The sequence below is a fragment of the Sminthopsis crassicaudata genome, chromosome 1 (assembly GCF_048593235.1).
Source record: "Sminthopsis crassicaudata isolate SCR6 chromosome 1, ASM4859323v1, whole genome shotgun sequence".
NCBI lineage: Eukaryota > Metazoa > Chordata > Mammalia > Dasyuromorphia > Dasyuridae > Sminthopsis > Sminthopsis crassicaudata.
In genome coordinates, this window is record NC_133617.1 from 541,416,425 (window position 1) to 541,441,621 (window position 25,197).

The 25,197-nt window shown below is 33.3% G+C and overlaps 1 protein-coding gene and 1 pseudogene across 1 annotated transcript in view; both read right to left on the reverse strand.

Annotated features, from left to right (window-relative positions):
• Positions 1–933: 933 nt before the first annotated feature.
• On the reverse strand, positions 934–7,780 carry LOC141550853 (14-3-3 protein zeta/delta-like; annotated as a pseudogene).
• Positions 7,781–7,905: 125 nt separating this feature from the next.
• Positions 7,906–25,197, reverse strand: part of FBXL17 (F-box and leucine rich repeat protein 17) — a 528,599-nt gene continuing 511,307 nt past the window's right edge. Inside the window, exon 9 of the mRNA XM_074281924.1 lies at positions 7,906–10,691. Within this exon, the coding sequence (XP_074138025.1) occupies positions 10,554–10,691 (138 nt within the window). The 3' untranslated portion in view covers positions 7,906–10,553. The remainder of the gene's footprint in view (positions 10,692–25,197) is intronic.

The window sequence follows — 25,197 nt, forward strand, 5'->3', positions numbered from 1 at the left end:
CAGAGCTTCCCCACATCTGTTATTTATTTCTTTAGAAAATGAACATTGTAGACAACCAAGTCCATCAAGGCAGCATTTACATTTTACATTAATCTTTAAAACCCTAATCTTCATTCACTAAGTCTTATTTTCCATTATGTTAATGATTAGGAAGAAATGTAAGAAAAAAGAAAACAAGAGAGATGAATTCAGTAAATAACCATTGCTTTTCAATTTATAAATTGAAAAGAAAAAGTTAGGCGGTTTCCAGCTTCAGCAGCACAGAATTTAATTCTGTCCCCTGTCTACCTGACTTAGGCAGATACTGTAATTGCACGGCCCCAGGAAGTTTATTATTTCTCACATCACAGTCTTGGCACAGTCATGCCAAGGTAGGGAAAAATGTAGGAAAAATGGGTACTGCTGCCATGATGAGGTAGATGGACAGCTTAAAGCAACTGTATTCACATATCAAAGTTGATGGAAGATTGATGGTGATGGAAGAAATTAGAAATGCCAAGTCATTACCTCTCCATTATGTTCTGTTTGGATATTTTTATTTTCTTAGGTTTGCTGGCACTCATACTTTTGTTGATCAGGCATGTGAAATTCATTGATATGTGTGAGAACAGAAAAGGAATGATTATTTCTTGACATGATTTGTAATGAACCATCATTTTAAGGGGCATAGCAGCTTTTAAGACACAGAAATTTGGAGGTGCTCTGCGTACCTTGTGCATTTTAACAAACAGGATTTCTTTTTTAAAATGCTGGCATTACTTTGGAACAACTCAATTTACCAGCTTTCTATCTATGATCCATAGTGATATACTAGATTATTAGGGATACATGCTAATGCCAACTTATTTGAAAAGTCCTCAGTGTCCTATAAACATTGTCTAGGAAGTAGTGCCTTTATTCCTATCTTAATGAAATTATATGCAAGACTAATCAGGTTTTTTTTTGTTGTTGTTTGTTTGTTTGTTTGTTTGGTTTTTTTTTGCAGTCTAGTCAACTTTCCTTTGCTGGATTATCATCTATGTCACACTCACTACCTGTGGGCACTCTCCAAGACTCTATTATGGCCCCTCTTTTCTCTGCTACTTGACTTCTTTGGCTCCACAGTTTCAATTCAAGTTATACTAGTTCTTTATGTTGATTCTCAGATCTATATATCCAGATCTAGTTTCTCTGTTGAGCATTACCAAATATCTATTGGACATTTCAAACCATAGACATCTTAAAATTATGTCTAAAACTAATTTTCTTTTCACTAAAACCTACCTTTCTTTTTTTAACTGATGAAGAAATCATAATCTTCCTAGTCATCCAGGTTTGAATCCTCTGTGTCATCCTCAGCTCCTCACTCTCACTCACCTTGTATAAGTAATCAATTGCCAAGTTTTTTTGTTTCCACCTCCAGAATATCCCTATTCATAAAGCTACATCCCTAGTTCAGGCTCTCATCACCTATTTCCTGGATTATTTCAACATCTCTTAATTTATTTCCCTGCTTCATCTCTTCTCCATTACAGTGCATTCTCCATTTAATTGCCAGTGATTTTCCTAAAGCATAAATCTGACCGTGCCTTGAACTTGATAGCAATTCTAGTGGCTTTTAACCTCTAGGATCAAATATAAACTTTATTAGCATTTAAAACTTCACAATGTGGAATTGATGCTAAGTGAAGTGAGTAGAACCAAAAGAACATTGTGCACAGCAATAGCAAGATTATGTGATGATCAATTGTGATGGACTTGGCTCTTTTCAACAGTGAGATGATTCAAGCCAACTCCATCAGATTTGTGATGAAGAGAGTTATCAGCCTCCAAAAAGAGGACCATGGGGACTAAGTGTGGCTCACAACATAGTATTTTCACCATTTTTGTTGTTTTCTAGCTTGTTTTTTTCTCATTTCCCCCCTTTTTGATCTGATTCTTCTTGTATAGTATGATAAATGTGGAAATATGTTTAGAAGAATTGCATATGTATAATCTATATTGGATTATTTGCTCTCTAGGGGAGGGAAAAAGTAGGGAGGGAGGGAGAAAAATATGGAACACAAGGTTTTGCAAGGATGAATGTTGAAAATTATCTTTGCATGTATTTAGAAAAATAAATTATTGTAAAAAGTAAAATTATTCATGAGAAGTAAACAAAAAAAATTCACAATGTGGTCCTTTCCTATTTTTTTCATTCTTATATATTTTTTCTCTTCTATATCTACAGTCTAGCTTTTATTGATATTCTACATAATACTCTATTTTCCACTCCTATGCTATTATCCTGGTTGTCTCTGTTTGTAATACCCTCCTATTTTCCCCTCTGCCCCTTAGACTCTTTGGCTTTCTTCACTTATTAAGCCTTTACCAGGACTGTGATACCCCCCAAAAAGCGCAAAAATTGTTCCTTCCCTCAAAGGCTTACATTCTAATAGAAGAGATATCTATAAAAATAGATACTTATAAGACACATAAAAAGTAAATAAAAGATAACCTTGTAGTCTGGTGGCTTTTGAGCTGGGTCTTGAAGAAAAGCAAAGTGGGAGTCATCCACTCCATCCCTTGCCTTTCATCTTGTCTGCAAGATAAATCTCATTTATACTATATGTGTACATAATTATTTGCGTGTTGTTTTCCTCATTTTGCTCTAAGGAAGAACTGAGACCAAGGAATTAGATGGGGGAAGTCGTCCAAATTGAGAAAGAAATGAGGATAATGGGATATTGGTGGGGGTGAAAATAAGGGAGGGATTTTTATTTATTTCAATAGTATTTTATTTTTCCAAATACATGTAAAGATAGTTTTCAACATACATTTTGGTAAAACTTCATGTTTTAAATTTTTCTTCCTTTCTCCCTTATATTCCCTTTCCCCAAGACAGAAAGCAATCTAATAGATTAAATATGTACATAGTAAGAGCAAGAATGTCCAATGACCAATTATGAAAGACTTGGTTCTTCTCACTGATCAAAGCAATCTCAATAAACTTTGGATGGAAATGCCATCTGCATCCAGAAAAGACTGAATGTCAATCAACACATGCTATGTTTATTTCTTTTTTTTTCCTCATGGTTTTTCCCTTTTGCTTTTGATTTTCTCTCCCAAGATTATTCATAAAGCAATGTGTATTAAAAACAAATAAGTTTACTATTAAAAAACTTTGTATTCTAATTCTTTTCCTTCTTCATCCTCTGTCTTCCCACTCCCCCAAGACATCAGGCAATCTGATATATGAACAAGAATCATGTTCTTGTCTTTTTTGGGGGGGAGGGGAAGTGGTTAATTCCTAGTGTTTAGTACCTTATCTAATAAGGGCTTGTGGACTATTTCTCATTTGTCTTGTTGAAAATGATTGCTTATTTCCCCAATTAAGACTGTGAGCTCCTTTTGAAAAGGGACTTTCTTGTTTATTGACTGATTAATGAATATAACTCCTATGTAAAATCTCTGACAAGAGATATTCATCTATTCTATTTGAATACCTCAGTGTCAGGAAAATGACTCTCACATGAGAAAATACAATCGATTTAAGGATACTTTGAAATGCTAGTTTTTTTCCTAATACTGAGCTAAAACATGCCTCCCCAAACCCCCCACTCATTTATACTGGCTCCTTCTCTAGAGCCAGACATAGGATCAAGCTATTTAGATCTGGAAAGGATCTTAGAAATAATTGAGAAGAACCCCCTCTTTTTTCCCCTCCCCATTCATAAAACTTTTATTCCATTTACATCAACTTAATACACGTTTTTTAACTATTATGCTTGGATTGTTCATGAAAAATTTCATAGACATTAATCAGACAAAGCTAGCTATCATCTCAAAGTTATTTCCCTGTTAACTATTTTTACAGGACATGCATGTTAGGCAAATATCAAAAAAAATTACAAAAGCAAAAACCTAAAAAAAGTTAAATACATGGTTTTTTGTTTTTTTGTTTTACTGCTTTGTTTGATATCAGTGACTTTATAAGTATCAAGCAATTTGTTTTTACTGCATCTTTACTTATACATTCATTCTTAGGTTGCCTACACTATTTAAATACAAACAAAATGAGTGTAATAAAAATAATGAAAGAACAGCAGATGACTTTACAAATAACGGAATGTGAATCATTTTACAAATAATGGAATGTGAATCATTTCTGCCTTCCTCTAGAGTAAATTGACTGAGTTAAAACTTTGTCTCAAGGAACACTTTCACAATTGCAATCATAAAGGTATACAGAGATATACGTGGAATGAAATGTAATATCTATGGGACATCTGTTTTTTTACCACAGCCATTAGGGCTCTGACTCTAAAGTACCTATAATAACTACACCTGAGGCTAGAACCAATCCCTTTATCCCTCTACCATGACAGGCCAATAAGTAGGCAGTTTTGTTTGTTTATTTATTTGTTTTTTGCTCAGCCTGGAAGTCTTTTTAACACTGACCTTGTGTAATCACAGTGTACTAAAAGTACTATGCCAAACATGTAAAACGTCTTTAAAAATTCCAAATCCCTAGGCTGGCCACCTCAGATGAAAACAGATAGCTCACCAAATCTGTAAACCGGCTCTACTTTACCTAATATTAACAATAATAATAACAATAATAATAGCAATAATCCATATTAAACAATATGGAAAATATAGAAATCCAAATAGAAGTCACACAAACCTGTCATAAATTGTCAACAAAAATTGTGGGACAGCATGGATGACAAATGGTCTGTGTAAATTTTAGAATGAAGCAGACAAAAATTGGAAGAGTGGTTAATTCTTCTCTCCTCCTACTTCAGCTTCATTTTCTTGGGTGTCTGTGATATCCATAATGTCAAGTTTTTTTTTTTTCTCTGTGATTGCATTATTAGTGGGCTGTCTTTGTATGATTCATTTAATGTATCAACTTCAACAATGGCTTTCATCAATAGCTGTTTTTGCAAGAGATTAGACTTTCTCTGGAAAGTATTTCGTAACAAAATACAGAGAAGTTCAAGGCCAGACCCAATCTTATATAAGGTGTTGGTTACATCTCCCTTTTGCTTCTTTTTCCTTCAAATAATTCTTGATATGCTTGTTGTGACTGATCTACCATTTCTTCCTTGTTATCACTAACAGCAACCTAAGCCAAATAAAGCTAGTAGTCTCCTTTTATTTTCACACAGAAAACTTTGCTTTTTGCTTGTGAAACTTTGGGAATCAAAAAAATTTCTAAAAGAGATAGTACAACTATTTCAAAGTCCGATTCTTTTTGTACAGCAAAATAACTGTTTGGGCATACACACACACACACACACACACACACACACACACACACACATACAGTATTTAATTTATACTTTAACATATGTAACATGTATTGGTCAACATGCCATCTGGGAGAGGGGGTGGGGGAAGGAGGGGAAAAATTGGAACAAAAGGCTTAGCAATTGTCAGTGCTATAAAATTATCCATGCATATATCTTGCAAATAAAAAGCTATAATAAAAAATAAATAAAAGAGACACCACTGCAGATATTTCAATTTTCTATGTATTCTTGAGCACTCTTTTTTTTTTTTTCTTGTCTCAGCATCTTTTGTCTTTTGGTCACTACTTGAAACAACTCTCCAAGACGATCTTCAGGTTCCAACAACATTCTTATAAGCGACAGAGAGATGATTCCTCTCCTCACTAGAGAATTCCGTTCCTTGTTCAGTTACAGATTTCATACAGGCTACTATGTCATCATAACTTTCAGCCTGCTCATCCAGTTTGCCCTTCTGTATCAGCTCATTTTTATCCATGACTGAAGGTTCTGGACCTGAAGTGAGTATAGACAATAAATTCCCTCATTTTAGAGATAGAAAAATTAGGGCACAAAGAAGTATGACTTGCAAAAAAAAAAAAAGTAGCAGAGCCAGGTTTCAATTAAGGGCCTCCTACTCTAAATATATTGTTTTGTTTTTTACATTGAATCTAATCCTTCTTTCACATAATAACTCTTTACCTATTTAGAGATCACATCATAGCTTCACTTTAGGAGTCGCTTATATGTGATGGTGGGGAAAGATGATTACTTAAAAAAAATCTCTAAAGTTTTCATTTTCTGGTTATTAACAACTATTCCCAGGCAAAACTTTCTAGCCAACTATAACTTCACATATATTAGGATTTAAAACAATATTCTAAAAATGGAAAGGACCTGAGTGGATAATTTCATTTCATGAGGGAAGACCCTCTACCAATGCAGATTGATACCTTCTTTATAACTTAAGAGCCTCAGAGAATTGTCACAAGCACTGAGGTTAAATGACTTGCCCAAATGGGCCTCTGATATCTACTGATTCTTTAGTGCTCAGTACTAAAGAGCCAGTGGATATCAGAGGCCACACTTGAATCCAGGTCTTAGCTTCAAGGCCAACTTTCTTGTAAAAAAATAATAGCTTTTTATTTTTCAAAATATATACTAAGATAGTGTTCAACATTCACCCTTGCAAACCTTGTGTTCCATATTTTTCTCCCTCCTTCTACACCTCCTCCTCCCTTAAGCAACAAGTAATCTAAGTTAAGCATTTGCAGTTCTTCTAGACATATTACCACATTCATCATGCTACACACAAAAAAATCAAATCAAAAAGGAAAAAAATGAAAGAAAAAAAACAAGCAAGCAAACAACAACAACAAAAAGGTGAAAGTACTATATTGTGATCCACATTCAGTCCCCACAGTCCTCTCTTTGGAAGCAGAATGATTGGATCCGTTCATAATTCTACCAACAATGTATCAGTGTCCCAGTTTTCCCACAACCCTCCAACATTCATCATTATCTTTTCTTAAAGCCAAGTTTTTAATTATTATGTGGCACTCCCTTTTGCACTGAAAAAAATCCCCCACAAATTTCTGTTATTTAGCTTTCCTATTCAAAATATCCCAATATGCCAGGCCCTCCCCGAAATGATTCATAACTAAACTCCTATTGTACTTCTCAATGAATGAAACATAGAGGCAGGTGATACAGTGGAAAGAATGCTTGAGAATGAAAAGAGCTCTGGTTCAAGTTCCAGCTTTGGCAAGTATTAGTTGTATGTGACTTTCCAGCATTGTAGGTATTATTCTTAATTTCTCACTTCCTATATTCTTTTGCTAAAACCAGGAAAATTCACTTTTGTGATATTTCATGAATACACCCACTGCTGACCTCTGACACCTTATTCCTGGACTATTGCAACAGACTGTTGCTCGATCTGCTCAGTCGTCACAGTGGTTTTCCCAATGCACAGATCTGGCTATGACATCCCTCTACTCAAAAAAACTCCAGTTTTTTCCCTATCACCTCCAAGATCAAATATAAAATCTATTTGGCATTCAAAGCCCTTCATATCTTGCCTTTGTTGTCTCTTCCCTTGTCTCCTGGCTTTCCTTAAGTCCCAGATAAAATTCTATCCTTTATATGAAGCCTTTCTCCACCCCTTTTGATTCTAGTGCCTTCTGTTAGTAGTTCCAATTTATCCCATATATAGTATGTTTGCACAAAGTTGTTTGCTTGTCATATTCTCCATTGTATTGTGAGCTCTTTGAGAGCAGAGGATATCTTTACTTTTTTTGTTGTTGTTGTAACCTCAGCACATAGCACAGTACCTATTACAGAGCAGTGGCTTAATAAATGTTTACTGACTGATTTTATAAGTCTTTTCCATTTATGAAATGAAAAGTGTGGTGATTTCTAACTTCTTTAAGCTTTATCAATGTATTTTTTCCCCATTTTATCTAGTTTCATTAATCAAAGGACAACTTGGAAATTTATGAAGCTGCAATCACACTGACTATTCCAGGTGAATCACTACTGTTTTCTAAAACTATTTAATGAGCCAGACTAGAATAGGAATTAATATGAAATCCACAGTCACGACAACAAACATTAAGAAGCATATCTGCAATACAGAAAACAAAAGACACTGTGTTTTACTTCTTTTTTATTTCAACCCATTGCAAGGTCAAAAGTTTCACGGAAAAATAGAAACCTACAAAGGCTGAAATTTTTTGTTGCACTCATAAAGGGGCATTCAGGACAAAGGACCAAGTTTCTCCATTTCAGCAATATCATTCATTGTCTTTATTCTGAAAGGGCTGTAGACACTTTGAAGAAGATAAAAATCCCAGCGTTCAATTTGTCTACATATATTTGTGACATTCCAAGCAAAAATGCTACATTTTCCAGAACTGTTGCAAACCTCATTTGAAGCATGTAATTTATAAGGACACACTGAACAATAGTGCCTGGAGTCCTTGCAGTAGATGAGGTTTTGGTTGTCCTCTGCTGTGAATAATTTTGGGGTAGATGTGAGCTTTCTCTGAATGTAAGAAATTGAGATTTACCTGTGTTTCAAAGAATAAATGCAACCCCTTTAGTAAAGTTTGAGTATTTTAGAGCACTGTATTTTAGCTTTAAACAATGCAAAGTTTAAGGGGGAAAAACTCAAGTACACATCTCAAAAAACATTCAGTAACTGAACAGCAACACTCTGGAGGTTATAACTTCCACTGGAAGCCATGACATTTCTATTTTTGATGGCTGTCACTTCTTTTGTCATTTTTAACTATTTAAAATATATTCAGACATATATAGAAAATTAAATTTTTGCTTATTCATTCAAGCTATGACTACACATATTGTCTTATAAATCAGTTTTAGATTAAAAACCAGTTAAAATATTGCCAACTAAGGTATTCTTCAGTAGTTGGGAAATGAGTATGAAAATCATATCGTACAAGGTGTAAGAAATATAGTTTGTTGATTATAAACAGCCCCTTTCTTCCAGAGTAATAATGTCCTTCCAGAGAAAGTTAGCAATCGCCTGCATAGTTATGGAAAACACTTCTGTTGCTTACTGACTAGATTTTTTTTTTTAATATGATTTGGATTTTTAAAAAACAGGCAACATTGACATGGTAACATAATCAGAGGAGACAGTTGTTTAAAAAAGTAATTTTAAATAAATGAATGATATACATATTTAACACCATGCTTACTTCCCAAAGCTACTATCATCTACAATTCTGGGAGAAAATAAGGTACCTGTGGAAACAGAAAACTCATTTAATATATCTGTTAAAGACAGAATAGTGGCTAATGGCCATAGCATGGAAGAATAAATAGCAAACTTATGAAACAGAGTTCTGTTTCTAGCTCTACTCTGAAGGATAGTATACTTTATGTTAAGCAGATCCTATGCTTGGTTACATATGTCAACACAGGAAAGAATTGACTGAACTTGGATTACTGTTATTAAATATGGGACATGGAAATTTAAAAACATTTTCATTTACTGATATGCATTTTACTGATAGTTGGACATCTTTTTTAAAACAAAATAAATGATTAATATTGACAACAAAAGTGTAAACAGGAGTATAATTAATAAATTTTCTAATTGTTAGCCAACATTCATTCTTTACCTGTGACATATCTACCACTCAAAAAACAAGAACATGCAAAAACAAATCCTTCCTACATATCAGCATTTCTAAATCCAAAAGAAAAAGAAACAAAAATCAACCGAAAGACTGTCTATTTAAATATTAATTAGTTATCGTTCATTAACATTCCTATTAAAATCATAGAAAAAGATTTTCATAATTATTAAAATTAAGAAAACAATTAAATGATCTATAGATTCTGTCATAACAGCACATCCTTAATTAAAATGGTGGCTTCACTGTACATAATATGGAGATTAGTCCCAATTTTAGTCAAAATACAATCTGCTCTTAAATTGGTGCTTGCAGTGAAACCACAGCTAACACAAATATTAACTTAAACCCTATGAAAAGCTTTAATACTCTAGATAACTCAAACCACTTGTAGAATAATGAATAATTTGCTGAGTTGGCCCAGAGAATTTAGATTGCTTTTTGCTTACAACAATTTTACAAGGATTCTACTCTCTAGTGCCCATGTCACTCGACGGTGGTAATTTAGACGATGTTCTTGGATACACTTAGTTGGACACTATGATGGTGCACTAAATGATTCCCTAGTGGCCTGAAACAGTACCCAAATGCCAACAAATGACATCTGCCAAAAGAAAAATTCTGGCACAAGGTGTTTTTTTAATACTGGTTTCTAGGTTTCATAATCAGCGTAAGATCACTTCTATTTTACTATGGCTTGTTGAAGTCAACAATTATATTCATCAGTTAAAGAAAGTGGCCACTCCTTTGGGAAATCTGAACATTTAAAAGACAGTAGGAATTTAATACTCAGAATAATAAATCCAATCTGGCTATTCTATTTCCCCCCCCCCTTTTTTTTTCCAGAAAAGGGCCCCAAACCTAAGAATATCCATGGTTTTAAAAATCCTTAATTTTGAAAAATAAAAAATAAGAGACTCATCTGGTAACAGCTAATATCTGTTCTTACGTTCTATAGAATCCACATGGAAAATACACACTCACTCATGCACACACATACATACTCATGTAGACACCCAAGAAAGGTGGAAGTTAAAACATTCCCAAGAGATCATATCGTATACCCCAAATCTGTAATTCCCATTACACCTGCTGAAATATATCAGAGAGTTGACTTATAATACTAAAGGGAGTGTTAAGAGGCATTAGACATATTGGGTGTCCAGCCCATCTGATAAGCACGTTCCAGGGTCCTCTTGCAGTCTTGCAGGACAGTACTGAAAGTTATGTGTGGATACTGGTGCACAAGCTGTTCCACAGTTACTTCATTCACCTATAACCAAAGAAGAAAATTTTGGACTCATCAGAAGCAATAAAGATAGATTAAATACTGACAAAATCCATACATTTTAGGAGAATCAGAAAATCCAGAATTCTAGAGATCATCTAGTCTTATATTTTCTGCAAATGAATGCCCTCTCAAATATGTCAAACCAGGTTATACATCCTCTTTTCAGCTATATCCTGTGTTATAGAACTTAATACCAAAAAAAGGAGTTCCATTTGAAGATATCTTTAACTACTGGGAACATTCTTTTCTAAGTTAATTTGATTTTGCAATTTAGAAGATTACAGGTTAACAAATTCAAATTTTATCAATATCCAATAAAAATCTAGTGGATTGTGATGTGAATTATCAATAAGATGTTTTTCTATTATATTTCTGTAATATATACATATAACTATGTTATATGTATATATTACAGAAATATAAAGGGTACAAAGAAAATCAGATATAACTTTTAAAACACCACTTACTGACACCTGCTATAGGACAAAAAACTGTAACGATATGGAGGAAATCTTAATATAAGCTTTTTGGAAATTTCTATTTTTGTTTTTTAAATGTAATGGGATCGTGAAATTTCAAGCCCTTTATGAAAGGGGTTGAAATTTGAGAAATCAATAATTAAAACATGCAAGACTGGCTAAGGCTGGCAGGTCTGGAATATCCCCATGGATCTTAACCATCTTGATTAGACAAGGAAACCAGACAAGCCTAATTAAAACTAACACCTTTACAATTGGAGTGCTGTGAGGGGATTAATTTGTCAATTATTTTAAAGGCAATTGCCATTCATATCACAGAAGGAAAGAGCTTCCTTTTCCCCTTTAGATAAATAAATGATTAACCTAAGGACCACAACTTTTAGGAATTTTTATTTGAAATTTTTATTGAACACCAGATCATTTAAAATTCATCAATATTTTTATTTCAATATTTAACAAGCCAATCTGAAAGGTGCTAGTGATATGTAGTACATTTTTGCTGCTCCTCTCTCATCTCCCAAATAGGAAAAAACCCAATAGGACTTAGGAGAAAAACACACACACAAAAACTTGATAGATGAACTGAAAGCCTGTTTATAGATGATGTTGGAAGAATAATGAACTTTAAGAATGAGATTTTTTTTTTAATCCTCTAAAATGCCAAGATGTCTGTGCTCTGTTGTATTGGAGTGCTCTAATAGATATCCAGAAATTTCATTTTTGTGAACATTTTTTCACCAGCAATATGATCATAGACATAATATTTGGCCACACAAAATTGGCTTGCATTTAAAAGTAATTTGACTTTAAATTCAAGTAGGCAATTGTTCTCATTAAAAAAAAAATGCTGCTTTTGAAAAGAAGAAAGTCTTTTTATGAGTCAAAATAAAATCCACCACACTATTTATATTTTAGAACTAAGCAATTAGATATAAGAATATATATTAATATTTCATTTGAAAAAAAAAAACCTCACCTTTTGGAGCTTCTTAAAATACTGCTTTATTCAAGATGTCTGAACAAATGCCATTGTCTGAGGGCTCACCACTCCCAATACACCCCCCACAAAGTAAAGATTATTTCAATAACTGACATTTTTTCTCTTTAGAAAATGTTATTTCTTGTGGCTCTTAATGAAAACCATACCCCACCAGATCCCAAATGACCTATTTTTTTTTTTTTTTAAAGACATTAGGGATTTGCTGAAGTGTGTTTTTTATTAAAGAACATTAGTAGAATGTTAGAGCTGGAAAGGAGTTAGAATTCATCTTTCCAGCTCTCATTCCATACATAGATAAGGAAGTTGAGGCTCTGAGATGCTAAGAGATTTGGTCAATGTCACAAAACCAGTTAGTATCAGAGCTGGGACTGCATTAACTATTTTGAGACTACTGAAATTGATGGTCTTTCTGCTATATACTGCTGGCCTTCTCCACTATGAGTTTTTAGGGATCTCTTTTTCTGTGGTTGGGTTTTTAGTGAAAACCATTTCATTCCATTTCACTGTTTCTATATACCCTTTATTATACACAAAGATCACTATTTTTCTTTTTAAAATATCTAAGAATTATGATGTGATTATTCATCTTTAGGACAAATTCGCTCTAGGATTTGTTTTTGAGTAAGCTCCCTTGGAAGATTTAAAGTATGAATCAACACAACAAAAATTAAACTACATCTCTCTGATTCATGGGTATATCTGTAATGCGCCAGGTTGCAACAATAGTATATGGCAACTCAGCCTGCTAGTATTAGTTATCTTATGTAGTCAGAATACAAGTTTCCCAAAATTCTTTTGCTAATAACATGGTGCTCTACAGAATTGGGGGTGGTAGGAAACAAATACTAAGTTTCAGAGCTTTGCTAAAATAATATGAATTCTACAACAGAAACTATTAAGGCCAAGTAAATGCATTTGCTTCTTATAGTAAAGACCATTTGATACATGTAGTATTTCCTAACAATATAGATTGTAACAAATTCTCTACTAAGGTCACATTCTTTTGCCCCTTTAAAATAAAAATTGTGCCTTTTCCTTTAGATAGACTACTTATATTTTGGCTGCCTTATAGAAAGAGTTTAGCAAAAACAAAAACAAAAACAAACAAACAAAAAAACAACATCAAGTTAATATAAATCATTATCCCTACACATATCAGCAGGCTTTTTAAAGTCACATCTCTTGAAACTAGGATGAAATGGAATTATTCTCTATTCCAAATAAGAAAATGTACACAATAGAAAAAGTGAAGATGAAGAATTTCAATTAAAAAATATTTCACCATATCAGTGTCTTTACATATTCAATGTCTTTTGCTTTGACTGAAAATTATTAGAGACAACTTCAGTATTGCATGTTTGATTTGAAAAAATGCAGCACATCTTCAAGAAATGTGCAGCACAGTCATTTGGAGAATATTACAGTGATTAAAGTGAAAAAGATGTAGCATAGGTATTTTTTTAATGGCAAAAGATTAGATTTTGCAACTCTCTTCAAGCCTGCAGAACCACAATTTACATTTTCAAAATTATTTTTAACTTTTTAAAGAAGGTGGTAGCAATTTGTCTGGCATTTTAATCTATTTTGAGTTAACATCTATTACTAATTTTTGAAAATGTGAGGCAAATTGCTATGCTAATTATGGTAAATCATACCATAGTTACATTATATTGCTGTTGTTGCTACTGAACTGTGATGAGAGAACCTTTATTTGGTTTCAGTTTCTTAAAGTTAGAGCATTTATTTGATTTTCTAGGCTTTTAAATTATTCTCTATATCATAACCTTGGTATATGGCTTTTCTCATAATATTCCCAAATCCAAAAATAAACTTGATTCCATCCTCAATTTCTTTTTTCTTCCCATCTTCCATTATATACAACAGATTAATTCAAGCAAAGTTTCTATAAAACAAATTTCTGTGAAATAGATCAATTTTTCTTTCTTGTTTATGTTAGACAATAGGATCTATATTGGTAAAAAAATATGAGTGCATGGGATCATTCAGAAATAAGCAAATTTCTTTAACTGATAAAAATTATCTAGCACAATACTAATAACAATAGTTCTAATGATTAATATGTTCTGTTTCATACCAAAATAATCCATTCAATGAAAAATGATGCAAAAAACCAATACTGTATAATACTATAACATCATGAAGGTAGGAATCTTGTCTTATCTAAACATTCCTTCTCTCTCTTGGTACCTAGCACAGTTCACCATAGATACTAAATAAATATCTTTTGAATTAATGAATACTAGAAATTCTAATAGTAATTAATCTCACATGCTATTACTATTTAAGTTATTCTAACACAAATCTTTAAGTAACAAAATACTTATTTTATACCCATAGGACATATGAAATATATTTTTCCCATCTTGAAATTATTGGAATTCCCTTGGATTGCTGAAATCTTCTAAGAAACCTATATACCCAATTTGTTTCAGCATCCTCTGACTAGAGAAGATAAGGAATAAAATGCCTATTCCTTGCTCAGTTATTTTTTTTATTATTATTATTTTTTTTTATTTTTGTATTCATTTTTCCAAATTACCCCCCCTCCCTCTATTCCCTCCCCCCGATGACAGGCAATCCCATACATTTTACATGTGTTACAATATAGTCTAGGTACAATACATGTGTGTGAATATCATTTTCTTGTTGCACAATAAACATTAGAATCCGAAGGTACATGCAACCTGGGCAGACAGATATTAGTGCTAACAATTTACATTCACTTCCCAGTGTTTCTTCTCTGGGTGCAGCTACCTCTGTCCATCATTGATCATCAGTTATTTTTTTCTAAGGTGAATTGTACTTAAATGATCAAATAAGCAAGCTGCCTTTTATTAATTAATAACTACTATCTACCAGGGACTTTTTTTTTTGCTTTTCAATTTTATTTTTGGTTCCAAATTTTTTTCTCTTTATCCACCTCTTTTTTGTCTATTACCCAGTACCAAATTATTTTGATGATTATTCTTCTATTATATACTTTAAGATCTAATACTGTTAGTCCTTTTTCCTTCACATTTTTTCAATAATTTACTTGATAGTCAAGAACTTCTGTTCTTCCAGATGAATTCTGTTATTAATTTTTCTAGTTCTATAAAGTAATTTTTGGTAGTTTGGTAAATAAATTCATTTAGTTAGCATTTCCATTTTTTAAAATATTGGCTTGACCTACCTATGAGCAATTTTCTACAATGATTTAGACCTAACTTTGTGTGGAGTGTTTTACAATTATATTCATATATTTCCTGTGACCCCTAAGAATTTTAGATTGTTTGCAGTTATTTTAATGGAATTTCTCTATCTTGTTATACCTGAATCTGATATTTAGAAAATGCTGATCATTTGTCTGGTTTTATTTTACATCCTGCAACTGCTGAAATTGTTGATTAGTTTGACAAGTTTTTAGTTCACTATATAGGCTTTTTAAATATACTAACATACTTGCAAAAATTCTATTTATTAATTGTTTATTCTTATTCTTTCAATTTCTTTTCCTTGACTTATTGCTAAGGCTATTTTTAGTAGAATAGTGAATAATAGTGGTGATAATGATTCATCCTTCATCTTGTTGAAAAAGGCCTCCAGTTTTTTTTTTTTTCCCCCCTTACACATAATAATTTCTCTTGGTTTTAGATAGATACTATTATTTAAAGAAAAGCTTCATTTATACTTATTTTTAAAAATTAGAATGGGGCTTATATTTTGTCAAAAGCTTTTTTCCTAGGATATAATGTGATTTTTTTTTTTTTGCTGAGATAATTTTTTTTTTTTTTGTGAGATAATTTCCCCCATTCTACTTTCCTTCCCCTCTTCTCCTAGTATATCACTTTTACTCACTTCTATTCTTCTTTAGAGACCATGGTTTTCCCTTAAGAAGACTTTTTTAAAATTGTCAAATGATGATAAAATTCTTAGGAGTTACTTGTATGAATTTTCAATATGAAAATTTTCAATATGAAATTCAATAATTTTAAGTGACAACACTTTAACCTTAAGTGCCTTATGATTCTTCATTCATATTTACCTTTTTATTCTTTTCTTGTTTCTTGTATTTGAATGTCAAATTTTCTATTCAGCTCTATTTTTTTTCATTAGGTATGCTTGAAAATCACCTATTTCATTAAATATCTATTCCCCCCCCCCATATGGGGGCACTTTATTCTTGGTTATAATCCTAAGTCTTTTGCCTTCCAAAATATTAAATTTTAAGGTTCTTATACTCCATATTACAGGGGTAGTTGCTAAATCTTTTGAGATCCTTTTTGTGACTCCACAATTTTCTTTCTGGATGCTTGAAGCATTTTCTCCTTTACTATAATATTACTGAAACTTTTTCAATTACTACTTGCCATTTTATTCCCAGATAATTTCTTGAAATATGATATCTAGGTTTTTTTTTTTTTTTTTTTTTTTTTTAAATCATGGCTTTTACACAGTTCAATACTTCTTCAATTATCTCCTTTGATCTATTTTCCGGGTCAGTTGTTTTTCCTGTGAGATATTTCACATTTTCTTCTATTTTTTTTGGTGCTGTTTTTGTGTCTCTTAGAAGCTTCTACTTGACTAATTTTAATTTTTACTGAGTTGTATTGGGGGAGGTAACTTTTTTTTTTTTTTTTTAACCACTTGGAGTTGTTTTCTTCAATATTTTTGGTGCCTCTTTCACCAAGTGATAAATTATCTTTTAATGATTTTCTTGCATTGCTGTCATTTCTTTCCCCAATTTTTCCACTATCACTCTTAATTTGATTTAGTTTTTTTTCCATTTGTAGTCACATTTGTAATCATGCTCTTGTAGAAATTATTGTTGCATTTGTGTCCGTTATGCACTTTTGCTTTTCTTTAGGGATTTGCTTGTAGATATTTTCTAGTCATTTTTTCCCCCTTAGTTTATCTCTAGAAGCTTTCTAGTCATCACAGTATCTTTTTATGGTCAAGTGTTTTTTGTTTTGTTTTCTCATTTTTCCAGCCTAATTCTTGACTTGTTAGAGTAGTATGCTATTTACCTCTGGGGACAAGGGGTAGGGTGGGGCACAGATGAATACCCTGAAATTCAGTTTTTTTATATCCTTCTGGTACCTTCATAGCTAAGTCTGGGGACCTGAAAGTTTTAAGCACTGATTCAGGAAAGTGATCTAGTTAGTATCCTCCTGGTCTACACTCTGGTTCTTACTTTGATAGAGCCCAGCTCCCATGAGACTATAACTGCTCTTCTCTGCCCTGGAACTGATACATGGAACTGGGTAATGGGCAAAGAAGTTGACAGTGACTTGTTCTATGTCTGGCATTAGACAGAAGATCCTTAGACTCTCTTTCTAACTAGATGTTCTGTCCCACCAGTGCTGGTGCCATGGCTACTGTTATTGCTGCTACTTCTACTGTCACAGCCACCTCCAAGGCCATAGCTAGTGGCATTTCTGCTCCGCTATACTCCAAGGCAGCTCCCATACTAGTGTCTACAGACCTCGTCTCTTTCTTCCCTCTAAACTGTCCAGTATTAGAAAAATCACTTACTCTGACTTTTTGTTGGCTATCACTTTCAGAATTTTGTTTTGTGTGCTTTTGAAAGTAGCACAGAGTATTGTACTGGGAGAGCTTGGAAAAATGCTCTATTTTTTTAAACTAGGTACTATTAACACAAAGTGCTCATCATTGCTGAAGATCATTAGCTGATTTCCAAAGTCTAGCTGTAGCACATAAAAATATGCTATAACTGTGTGTAAACAGATAAGTAGGTAAATAGATACTAGACCTGTGTTTTCATTAGTACAAGATATAGAAATCTTCTCATAATTCATTTTATAGATTTGTAGCCTTAAATAGTTGCCTAGAAAAATAAGAGACTAAGTGATTTGATCAGGATAACAGAGAGATTGTGTCAGAGGTGAGACTTAATACTAGGTCTTCCTAGTTTTGATGCTTACTCTTTTTCTACTATGTGATAGCATATGTGTGTGTTTGTATGTGTTGAAAGACCCAAAAAATTTTAACAATGGAAGATTCTTACAGAACGGGAGAGAATTCTATGGAACACATTTAGGTTAAGATCAACTAAGACATAAACAGAAACCATGTTGTCCTTGAAATATAGATGAGATGGACAAAAAGAAAGAAAAAAATTCAGGAAACATTAGAAACTTCTTATGGAGGACTGACAGTAATGTTAGGCGTCTTCTATTTGTGGACATCTTCTAGAGCTCTTTTTTTGCAAAAAATTAGAGCTAAAATTTTCTTGAGTCACCTTCACTGATACAATATCTTAGGATATGAAAAGAAATGGAAGATTTGTTTGTTGAGCCATTGTCAGTTTGGAAGTATTGTCATATTTGAAAGATCACAGTGACCTAGAGAAGTATCAGGGAATTGGAAAAGGGCAAATACCTGAATTTCAAGAAAAGAAAAACAGAATGGGGATATGTAACCTTAAAATCAAGTTCTGAGTTTAACTTTTAGCAAACCTGGTTTTGATTCTTGGTGAGGAACTCAACCAAACAAAACCATCTTTAGGAATTAATGTCCACTCCTGGACTTAATATCATATTATTAGACATGCATATAGAAGAGACAAGTTGAAAAAGTTGAAAAAAGAAGCCAGACCAAATACATACAGAGATGTGTATATATCTTTCCATTTTTGTAACTATTTATTTATGTATCTCACCCAGATGTATTCTACTACTTCACTTTTACCCCTGTCTCACACAATTAGGGATCCTTTCTTGCCAAGGTCCAACCCCTTTACTTGCACAAATGATCCCATTCCATCCTGTCTTTTCCAGCAGATTGACTTCTGCATCATCCCCATTCTTACTTATCTTCATCTCTTCTCTTCTACTAATTACTTCCTTTCTCCCTACAAACTATGTCTTCTTTATCCTCAAGAAACTCTCACTTGATCCATCCATCCCTGTTAATTAAAATGACATCTCACATACTAAATTTTGTGGCTAAATTTCTTTTTAAAATTTTATTTTCAATAGTATTTTATTTTTCCAAATACATGTAAAGATAGTTTTCAATATTCATTTTTGTAAGACTTGTTCCAAATTTTTCTCCCTCTTTCCTTCATCTCTCCCCTTCCCAAGACAATAAGCAATATGATATGGGTTAAATATGTGCAATTCTTTTAAATAAATTTCCATATTTGTCATGTTGTGCAAGAAAAATCAGACCAAAAGGGGAAAAAAACAAACAAAAAAGGAGAAAAAATGCTATGTTTTGATCCACATTTAGTTTCCATAGTTCTTCTCTGAATGTGGATGGCATTTTCCATCCCAAGTCTATTGGAATTATGTGGACAAATTTCTTGAGACAACTGTGTATAATAAATGCCTCTCATTCATCTCCTTCTGCTCTCTGCAGTAGCACAAAGGAAATGTGAGATGTGCAAATCTAGAGTCATCTTCATCTGAAATGTTCAAACAGACTATCTGTGCCCAACCAGTGAGAGAGCCTTTGGAACTAGTATTGGACTGATCAGCCACAATGGAACACACTGTTGTGTCAGATGCCATTGGTCCATTTCCAGTATGAAGGATGAAAAATGATCCTGTATCTATTTTGTTTGTATGTAGTCTGCATTTTGTCTCTCCCATTTGATCGTGGTAAGCTTCTTAAAGATGGGGACTATCTTTTCCTTTTTTATTTTTATATTCACAGTTTATTGCCTGGTACAGAGTTGCCTACTGAGTAACTCCTCTCCCTGTGATGCTATGTTGAGAGACCTGGAGTTTGCTTCCTCTGAATAGGAGGCAGTATGTTTTCTCTCAAGTATTATGCTTCTTGACTAAACTTTGAATATCATGACAAAACCTGAACTTTCCTGGTATTCTGGACAAGGGTATCAGACATCCCTAGAGCTAAGTTTTTAGCTGGTGCCAAGGTCAAGAGCCATATTTGACAACACATATTCAAATGAGATCCCACTATTATTTATGTGATCAGAAGCTCCAGGATGGGCCCACATTTAGAAGGAAAAAACCAGAAATATTCATTTTAGTAACATCAAAAATTTGCATGCAAATGATATGAGTCATCTAAGTAAGGGTTTTACTTTTTAAAATAAGACACTAAAAAAAAGAACAGAAGAGCAATATGGATTTCCCATGATCCTGCAAAGTCTTTGACAAGGCAAATAATTTTAGGCTGTTGTATGTATTATATATTCATCATAATTTTAATGGCATTTCCCATAGTCAAGTAGTATTACTTCTCATGTTCCCCTTTTATTATCTAGCATTAGATAGAATGTATATTTAAAGTTTGCTGATTTTGCCTCAGGGTTTGGAAGCAAGAAGGAGAAATTAAAAGATGTAGAACTGTGATGCTTTTACTGTCTTTATCTTTCCTCTTCTGAATAGTGAAAATATCCATGTCTCCTTGAACTATGGAAGTGATGCCAAATATGTGCCCAAAGACTTTAAATTCTGCTTTAGTAGACTCCATAAAGGAAGGAAGGAATTGATGAAAGGAGTTCCCCTAGCATAATGAGGATAGAGAAAGGATCTTTAGGCTGAGCATCTACTTCAAAAGTTGTTCACAATCCATCTGTTTCTTCTCTATGAAATGACTGTTTTCTTCTCATTAACACCTGATAAATAATTAAATCCTTATTTGTTACAGAACATCTGCATGACTCTAGGAGGCAGAACAATTTGGTAGGAAGAAGATCTTTCCAAGGCTCCAACAGTTGAAAGAGAAATTTTAAATCGCAAAATACGCCTTTTAAAAAATGATGCTAACAGAACAATATGATGCATCATAAAATTCTAATAGGAAATTTTCCATTTTTTATTTTAAAAGTATAAAACAAATTCAAAATTAAAATTCTTTTTTTGTTTTCCTTTGCTGTAGACTATGGATCTAATTCCCCCCCCCACCCGTGCTCTTTTCTTTCATTTCTTCTTTGCTTAGCATCACTGTTATGACTCTCTTTTCTCCCTCCAAATAAATAGAAGCCAAGCCTTGTAACAAACATACACTGGGCATGTTTGAAAAAGTATATCTTATTCTTTCTTCTAAAACAATGCCTCTCTGTCAAAAGGTGGGAAGCATGACTTATTTATCATTGGTTTTCTATAATTGTGGTTGGTCATTTTATTGATCAGAATTCTTAAGTCTTTAAAAAAACCCTCTTTTTTCAAAAAAAAACTTTTCTTATCACCAATGAGAAACCAAGAAAAGCAAAACATTTGTTATGTAATGTTCCTAAGTCTTTTAAAAATTATTATTCTTTGTAATAGTATTTGGTTATGAACTCTTTATTCTCTTCATAAGTGTGACAGGTAATTTTCCCCTTGCTCTTTCAATCTGTTTATGGTTTTATCTTTTATGTTAAGTAATGTACCTATTTGGAGTTTATTTTGGCACATGTCTGATTATAGATCTTGTTCTACACTTTTGTTTCTGCCAGACAACTTTCCAGTTTTCTCAACAGTTTTGTCAAACAGGGAGTTCTTATCCCAGAAGAGAGGATCTTTGGATTTAGAGAGAAAAAAAGATTACTCAAAATTATAAAGACTAAGAGTAAATTGAATGAAGAGATATTATCACTTGCAATCCACTCCTTCATGGAGGTGGGAGGTACTTGGGTGTGGCACATTGCACGTTTTTCAGATTGTTTTCCAATGTGTAGATCACAAGTTGTGCTAGTGTATGTGTGTGTGTGTGTGTGTGTGTGTGTGTGTGTGTGTGTGTGTGTGTGTGTGTGTCTAACTGGGATTTTGTTGAAAATATACAGAATTGCTAATGATTTATGTGGGTGTGTTTGCTGAAGTTGTTGTTTCAACTAATTTTTTATTTAATTTAGTAGGTTTTCTAGTTAACACATTAAATTATCTGCAAAAAGCTATAGTTTCCCTCTTTGCCTATACTAATCCTTTCATTTCCTTTCACTTGTTTTATGGTTATTGCTAGTATTTCTATTCTGAGTAGCCCATGAAGACTAGGAATTCCTTGCTGATCTTATTGCAAAAGTTTCTAGTTTATCCCCATTAGTGATAATGGTGACTCTTGGTTTAAATAGTTACTACTTATCATGGACAGTTAGTTGTATATGGTTAGAATGCCAGGGCCAGAGTCAGGAACACTCATTTTTCTGAGTTCAAATCTATCCTAAGACACTTACTTTATAAAATGAGATGGAAAAGAAAATGGCAAACCACCCAATATATCTTTGCCAAAAAACCAATAAGGGTATAGTCAGACACAACTTATTTTAAGTACTCATCATTTTAAGGAAAGTTCTGTTTATTCCTATACTTTCTAGAGTTTTGTTTTTGTGGGCTTTTTTTTATAAATAAGAAAGGGTTTCATATCTTGTCAAAATATTTTTCTGCATTCATTAATAAATTCATATGATTTTTTTGCTATTCTTATTTAATATAGTCAATTATAATTATAGTTTTCCTAAGAGGAAACTAGTCTTTCATTTATAGATATAAATCCAACATGGTCACCTAATAATCTTTGTCATATTTGCCAATTAATTTATTTGAAATCTGTGTATAAGAAATCATTAGGGATATTGGGTTATAGCATTCTTTCTTTATTTTCACTCTTCCTGATTTAGGTATCAAGACTGTAATTCATTCATTCGCTTTTTTGTTGTTGTTGTTGAGGCAATTAGGGTTAAGTGACTTGCCCAGGGTCACACAGCCAGGATGTTTTAAGTGTCTGAGACCAGATTTGTACTCAGGTCCTCCTGACTTCAGGGCTGATGCTCTATCCATTGAGCCCTATTAACTAAGACCTCCTCTTTACCTATTTTAAAACATATCAAAATTAATTTTTCTTTAGTTTGGTATAATCCCCTTGCAAATGCATCAGATTCTAGGATTTCTTTTTTGGAGGGAAGTTTATTTAGGGATTGTTCAACTTCTTTTTCTAAGATTGGGTTATTTATGTCTTCCATTTCTTGTCCTGATAAACTGAAAACAATATTTTTGTAAATATATGTCAACTTTGTTCAGATTGTTAATTTTGTTGTCATATAATTTGGTAAAAATCCTGATAATTCATTTATTTCTTCTTCATTGATTATAAATTTTACTTGTTAATTTTTGATAGCTATTTTTCTTTTTTATTAAAGTTAATTAATATTCTATTTTGCTTACTTTTAAAAATAGCTTCTAATTTTACTTATTAATTCAATGGGGTTTTGAGTTCAATTTTGTTCTCATCTTTTTTGATTTTAGGATTTCTACTTTGCTGCTTACTTGAAGATATTTAATTGATTTTCTAGGATTTTTATTGTTGTTGCATATTAAATTAATTCATGTGCTCTTAATCTCTTTTATTAATGAAAATATTTAGAGACCTAAATTATCTACTAAGGATTTCTTTGGTTACATCCTACAACTTCTGGTATGTTGCTTCACTGTTATTGTTTTTAGTGAAATTATTGTTTCTATCTGTTCTTTTATTCATCCCTTCTTTAGAATTCTTTAGTCTTCAATTAACTTTTATTCATTCCTTCTATGGTCCTTTATTGGACATAATTTTTATAGCATTGGTAGCCATAACATTAATTTATTAGTTCTGTTTTTAGTCATTTGCTTAACTTTTATGACCTAATCTGTAGTCAATTTTTGTGAAAGTTTGTATGTTCAATCTTTTCTATTTCCATTCAATAGTTTCCAGAGGTTAATAGAATTTAAAAATTCTATTCTAGTATTTCATTTTTTAAAAAATCTGAAGCTGAGGCTGAGCCAAGATGGTGGAGAAGAAACACACGTCTCTGTGAATGTCCTCACTCCCTCACAACCAATTAGATAAATTAAGTCTCAGAATTAGCTCAGGACTGATAGATACCACAAGGACTGGAAGCACGACTTACCAGCTGAAGAGAATCTGGAGTTTCAACAGGAAAGGTCAGTCCCCAGGGGAGGAAAAAGAGAGACCAGCACAGACGGTGGGGTAGTGGCACACTGCGCCCATTGCGCTGGGAAGGGCTCTGGGATCAGAGAAGCCACTGAGGTAAAGGAATCTGGCACAGGCTGTTAGCTCTTCTCTGCTAATTATTTAGCAGTTCAGAAGAGAAAGCCAAAATATTTTAAAACTCAGATTAGATTTTCCCCGGACCCTGGAGGTGACTCAGCAGATCTCGGCACCAGGGGGTGTGGCCTCAGCTACCTCCTGAGAATAGTTAAGAGATTGACAAGTGGGTGGATACGGCCCAAGGCAACACACACTGCCTAGCTTAGCTGGAGGGAGTGGAACTCAGCTCCAGGAAGTCCCAGAGAAGCGGAACCTTTGAACTAGGGACCGCGGTTTCTGGCAGACACTTCCAGTTTGAGCACAGGGGCTTTTCACGTCACCTGCTGCAGACATCCACTCCCCACCCGGACACATAGGCTGGGCTTTGTGCTGTCTTTACTATTCTACGCCCTCAAAGCACAGTAGTGCTAGTCACCTCTGAGGCACTTCCAGGAAGGGGGTGGGGAACTCTTTCCCAGAGCTCTATCTTAGCTCAGGCGCAGGAGCCGCTGCATCCATCTGGTCTGGGAGGAAGCTGGTAAAGAAGTAAATAAATAATTTCCTACCCCAGGGACAGACCCCAAAAGATTTTTTTAAATATGAGCAAAAAAGCTAGAAAAACCATAGATTCCTTCTATACAGAGAAAGAGCGGGTGTCCAACCCCGAGGAAGTTAACAGCAGAGAGTCAGCAGATAACAACCCAAAGGGGAACGATCCCTGCCCCCCATCACATAACTCTCTCCTAGAAGAAACTCTTAAAAAATTGAGGGAGATTGAAGAAAAATGGGGAAAGGAAAGGGAAGCTATGATAGAGAATAACAACGTCCTGAAATTGGAGTTGGAAAAAATAAAGAATTCACAGGAGATGCAGGGAAACAAAATTTATGAATTAGAAAAGGTTAAAAAAACACAGGAAAGTAGGATTTCTGAATTGGAAAAGATAAAAAAGTCTCAAGAAAATAGAATTTCTGAATTGGAAAAAGAAAATAATTCTCAAAAAAAAAAATTAGG